The sequence below is a fragment of the Phyllostomus hastatus genome, unplaced genomic scaffold (assembly GCF_019186645.2).
Source record: "Phyllostomus hastatus isolate PE091 unplaced genomic scaffold, TTU_PhHast_1.1 phas_contig_254, whole genome shotgun sequence".
Classification (NCBI taxonomy): domain Eukaryota; kingdom Metazoa; phylum Chordata; class Mammalia; order Chiroptera; family Phyllostomidae; genus Phyllostomus; species Phyllostomus hastatus.
The window spans coordinates 17,270,891-17,276,890 of NW_025333810.1; the positions used below are offsets into that span (position 1 = coordinate 17,270,891).

The 6,000-nt window shown below is 33.5% G+C and overlaps 1 protein-coding gene across 10 annotated transcripts in view; it reads left to right on the forward strand.

Moving 5' to 3' along the window:
• Positions 1 to 5,696, forward strand: part of CSNK1G3 (casein kinase 1 gamma 3) — a 103,204-nt gene extending 97,508 nt beyond the window's left edge. For all 10 annotated transcript variants that reach the window (XM_045838009.1, XM_045838008.1, XM_045838011.1 and 7 more), the window contains one exon: positions 3,080 to 5,696. In XM_045838009.1, the coding sequence (XP_045693965.1) occupies positions 3,080 to 3,134 (55 nt within the window). In that variant the 3' untranslated portion in view covers positions 3,135 to 5,696. The remainder of the gene's footprint in view (positions 1 to 3,079) is intronic.
• Positions 5,697 to 6,000: the final 304 nt, after the last annotated feature.

Here is a 6,000-nt window from a genome sequence, read left to right on the forward strand (position 1 = left end):
ACCCTAGAAAAGCTTCCACAGGCACTGAAATATGCATTTCATGAGGTTTCACTAGAGTACATGGCCCATGGGTAAGAAATCTAGCTTTACAGACTGCTGGAGAATCTTTACTAGATTCTTATTCTAGGAGTTTCATTTTTGAGGCACATCACTGATTTATTCAGTAATATTTAATGAGTTATAACTTTGTGCCCATTTGTGAGATGTACCTGTGAGAAAGATCTGATGAAACTTACATTCTATGTGGAGACAGATATTAAGTAAATAAAATAAATTTAGATTAGTACTAAGTACTGACAGTAAAAGGAAAAAATCATGTGACAGAGTATGGGAGCAGCATGTTTTAGGTAATTGAGTGCTCCAGGACAGCAGACAATTGAGATGATACATAACTTCTTAAGCACCAAGACTGTAAACCGGTGGTTTTGGTAATGATTCTAAGAAATCAGCCACAAGTTTGAATATCAATTTTCTCCTTAACTTCTCTAAGTGTATCTTGAGAGCATCTCACTTCTCTATGTGGATGCATTCATAGTGCATAAAGTAATGCTGCCCTCTGGTGGTAGTTTAGTGGCATGCCAACTTTTGCAATTATTTCAAGGGTGTACTCTATTTAGTGGGATTAGGATTTATTTCTGAAAAATAGATAGCTTCTTTTGATTGCTTTTGAATTTAAAATCTTTTACAAGTATAGTTCATCTTAATGTTTATTTGAGATTGAAAACCTTATTCAGTCTCAAATAAATTTTGGGAGTAGTTTTATGTGCCTAAGAAATGGGAAGAACTCAGCTCTCAGAACTGAAAACAGATTAATGGTACTGAAAAATAAAGCAAAACAAGGTGGAATACAAGTATGGAAAATCTGGGACTTGGATTTGTTTATCAAAACATGTATAACATTAAATTTCCCATTCCAAAAGGCTTATTTTGGAACCTTAAGACACATTTTCAGTAGAACATTTTTAAAAGAGTGTGTTTTGGAATTTGAATAGTCAAGAAACAGTATTTAGGAATAGTAAACATTATCAGTAGACTTTATATTAAACAATTAATAAATTTTCATTGAAATATGGTCATATTCTTTATTATTTAATATCCTAAGTATTTGGTGTGTTTCTTCTAAATACCAATTTTAATTTTTTTAACTGTATGGACATATTCTGACTCTTTAAAGTTTTAATTGAAAGATTCTTTTTGAAATAATGGGTTTTATCTCATAGATAAAATCCATCTGACTTTTTGTTTTGCTTTTTATTTTTAAATGGTTTGGGAAGGTATTAGATAGCTGACAGTTATAAGTAAATTTTACTTAGTTTTTTAAATCTAGGAAAAATCTGTAACACCTAGATTCTTCTTTTATTGTGGTAGCTCTTTTTAAGGCCCTTGATTGGATAATGTATTTCTCTTATTTCTAGTAGTCACCTCAGTAAAAGTAAAATTCATGATGATTGATAATTGCACATATTTCTAGTTGAATCTTTATCAGGTGATACAGGCTTTTGAATTATTCACTCTTGATGGTCTAGTCATTGTGTTCTGTTTTAGTGCATACTTTGCTTTTGAATGTCCCACAGTGATTTCATAATTTTGGTATAAATCACACTAAGTAGTCTGAAATTATTTTTGACAGCGTGGATAGAGAGATTGTGTAATTTGACTGGATAAATTGGATGTCTGTTTACATTTATTTCACCAAAAGATATAAAAGATTTCTAGCAATTATTTCACCTTCCATAATCTTTTGCCAGCTAGGACATGAGAAGCTACATGGTCTCTATTATGTGTAGCCTGAAAATGTCAAGTTAATACCCTTCTATGAAGATGGGCTGATAAGATTTACAGGAATATGTTCATAATGTCACCATTCTGAGATTTTGAATTGGCAGCATTTTGTTGATTGGATCACCATGTATATGACTATGTCTTGCTTTTATTATAAAATATGATTTATACGTGCACACTCTGAACTTCAATGGGGAAACAAAAGGAGCCCCTTTTTATATGGTGCCTATTGTCTTTATATTCTGATAGATTACACAGATTGAATTTATATTAAGTGTGAGAAGGGGGCAAAGCCAGATCTTTATTTTTTTATTTAAAGGAATGGCCGACTTTTAGGGGGAAAATTTTATGTGTGTGTGTGTTCTTGACTGCTGATCAGTGCTTCTCATGCTCACGGACTTGGAGTGTGCACCAGCCTCAGCACTGCTCTCCACATGTTGCATGTGTTTCATCCTCTCATAACGCAGGGAATGTACTGTGAGAATAACTAGTTCTCTCAGGGGTCATCTCTAGAGTTCTTTCACCTAGGAATAGCAACAAAAATAGTACAATATTCCCTTCACAGGCTACAAAACTGAGTCAGTTTTCAAATACAAAACTGAATCACCTTGATTGTGCTATTTTAAATGTTAACTATAACTTGTACTCTAATTAGAATAGCTTAGGATAAACTTGACCTTCTTTAACCCTTAAAGAATTAAAAGTGCTAATCATGACATTCTTACCCTATTTAATGTTTTCTCTCTTATAGTTTGTAAATGTGATGGAAAATGTTTGCTGAAGAGTGTATTTGGGATTTCTTTTTTTTTGTTTTTGAAATCAAAAATAACTTAGTGAAAACAAATTCACCAGTGTTAGGATCATTATTGCTTTTCTAACAATGGCTTCAATAATTATATATAAGTATGAAGAAGAAAGGGAGAGAATCCATAAGATGAGTTTTATAAAAGCATGCCATAGCCAGAGATGAATGAGTATCCAAAGTAATGATGTGGTGGCCCAGTGTGGGTTCAGAGCCCCATAGCTTCTCAGCTGGTCTTTGTACAGAACCTGTTCAGTTCAGTGACTCCTTTTAATGTTGCTTAAAGTGTCTTGCTATTCCTAAAAGGCACACTGAGAAAATAATAGTGATAACTCTGCCATAATTTCACTAATATTTATGCTTCATTGGCATGTTCACTGTCTTGCACTAGTCTGTTGCTTCTCACGGCCATTTAAGTTAATAGGACACTGGAAGCTTTGCTTCGTGACATGTTATTACTTTTATGATAAAACAAATGTTTCCCTCTGCCTGCAGGTGCTGCTGTTTTTTCAAACGAAGGAAAAGAAAAACCATACAGCGGCACAAGTGACTCTGGACACAGACAGATCATGGGGAGCTACTTATGTGTTCATCTTCAGTCTTGTGATTGAATCATCTCCACAGTGACCACATATATTTTCAAGGACTCACTCTTAGAAACAAATGTCCTACTTTCATACTTCATTTTGTGGTTGTCTTACATTCATATTTTTTTCTAATTTAACTTTTATGAAAGCTTTAAAGTTTTGTGAAAATATGAGTACTTTGCCCATCAGTGAATGGAATGGACCAATGAGGTAGTATTTTTTCCAATTTTTTAAAAAATTGATTTTAGAGAGAGAAAGGAAGTGGGAGAGAGAGAGAAACATTGGTTTGTTGTTCCACTTATTTATGTATTCATTGGTTGATTTTTGCATGTGCCCTGACTGGGGATTGAATCTGCAACCTTGGTGTATTTGGACAGATGCACTAACCAACTGAGCTAGCTACCTGGCCAGGGCTGAAGTAGTTTTGATGAAAACAGTTCTATAGAACATTTTTCAGAAGCTCTGCTATCATAGAAAGCAGTACAGTATCTTAAATGTCAACCAGTTATATATCTAAATCCGTTTTTTTATAACTTCTGTGAGAACATAATCAAATAGGAATTTTCTCCCCAGTGGATAATGCAACAAAGAAAACAAGAGTTGCCCAAATATTTAAAGAAGTTGTTCCTTGAGAAGTTCATTTTTGGTGTGACATCTGCATTGATATCAGTATTACTGATGGTACTGCTTCATCAGTCATACTAACACTCTCTCTGTGAAATCATGGTACAGACTGCCCAGAGGTACCAAGGAAAAGCTCTATAGAGTCTATGGGTTCTGCAGATGGTAGCGGTAAAATGAATCACAGGTAACGTGGTAAATATGAGCTCTGCCTTTGTCACACTGCTATGTGAATTACAGTGTTGCCGAACTGGCGAAAATGCTTATTTTAAAAAATGCAAAATATTTGTATAATGTAACTTTATGCTTCCAGATTATGTATGGTAGACAGCAAGAGATGAATACTTTGAGAAATGAGATATATGGGAGTTGTTTTTTTTTAATACACTAAGGAGAAGAGATAAATGTGAATCTTTTTGCAACATTTTAAGGTTGAAGTCAAAGGAGATCCCACTGAAACCCACTGCTGAATGATTATATTCTCCCTTCAGCAGAAAACTTCAGATGTGCCATGTAATGGTGTCTGTTTATTAATTATTTGCTCTTTAATAAAAAAATCCCCAGCATAATGGGGTCACTTTATTGCCCTCTGTGCATATTAGTCTCTTGGATTCAACTTTGCTGGTTCTCTAGAATTTTCTGACTTTTTAGCATAATTATGATGATTGAAAACTATTTTGGAGAGGATGGGTCAGGTGCTTTGCCTCCTTAGTCTTTTAAAGTGCCTGCATATGAACAAAGTTGTGGTTCTGTAAAAAAGGAAACCCATTCCATTTTTCAAGTATGCTTTGTTTTAAGCGGTAAATACAGATTTTTTTTTGTCATATTCTTCCAGCCAGAATTTTCGAGAAGAGTTAAAGCAGAAAGACTGGTTAGAAAGAGAATTATGTTGTTCAAATCTTATATTCACCTTTCATTTACCAAATTGTTACTTACTCCTTCTGTGCAGCCTTTTCTTTGTCTTTAAGTGCGTGCCTCCAGGCATGCTTATTTATTTTTATTGTCTCAAGGTAACATTTAAAATGTGTAATTAAAGTAAATAAATCTACATTTTTGACTTTATATTGCATTTACAGGGATTTAATTGTACTTTGTAATTTATTTTTTCTTGTTAGCCAAAAGTTCAATGCATTGTTGATGAATTAGATACCCATATGAATACGGGAAATCTGGACATTGTTTATCATTGTTGCTCTGAGTCCTATGAATGATCTTTTTAAGTTCTTGATTTTAAAGACCTACACTCAGCCTAGAAAACATTTGCTGTATAATTGGGTCAGCAGTTTCCATCCTATCTATTTGTGTATTGTCATGATGTCTTAAAATATGGGAGTCACACACTGAGTTGTTAATTTTGTTTGCTTTGAGCAAGGAGGATGGATGTTTTGGCCATTATAATGTGAAACCACTTCTTTCTTTACAGTATTTGACCAAATTTGTGTGTCTGATATTTGTAAATACATGCGATATCTGCATTTCTTATCATAAGCCTATTTAGTTTTATTCTCAGTAGGGTTTTTGGACTGTACAGTGTTTATATGATCTGAACTCCTTATACATAAGAAGGTGTGTATATTAATCCAATTATGGACTTAAAATATTTTAAAGGTATAAATACCCTTATTTGCTGCAAAGACCAGTGTGTAGACATTTGCTTTTTAGCAATATTTTTAAGTGCTCCATTTTAATGCCAAGGAATAAATCTTTTGGCAACACAAACTGGTCAATAATAGGTAATGCAGGTATGTTCAGGTTAAGCCAACAAGGTTTTGCATTTTTATGCTTCTTTTCTGTCAACACTAATGAAGTCAACATTGCCTGAATGTCTGAGTAATGAAACACATCCCTGTTTAAAAGTATGTAACTGAAAAAAATAAAAAATAAAGGTAGTTTTTTTAAACTTGCTCTTTCCCCTTTCCTCTAATCATGGGTAAAATAATGTTACTCACTAATTTGAGATAGGAATATTTAAAATTTAGTCCATTAATTTTAGTATATGGGAGAAACGGAGCTACAGGAATACACTGTGGTTTTCGTTTTGCTTTGTTGGAACCCCCTGTATAGAGCACATACCAGGAAGTCAAACCTTTCATTAAGGAAAGTTTAAAAAATGTTTTTTACACTTCTATGAACTACTTAATGAAGCAGTTAATTAAAATGACTGCCACTAGTAAACCAAAGGAGAGAAACAATCATTTTATTCCTTTT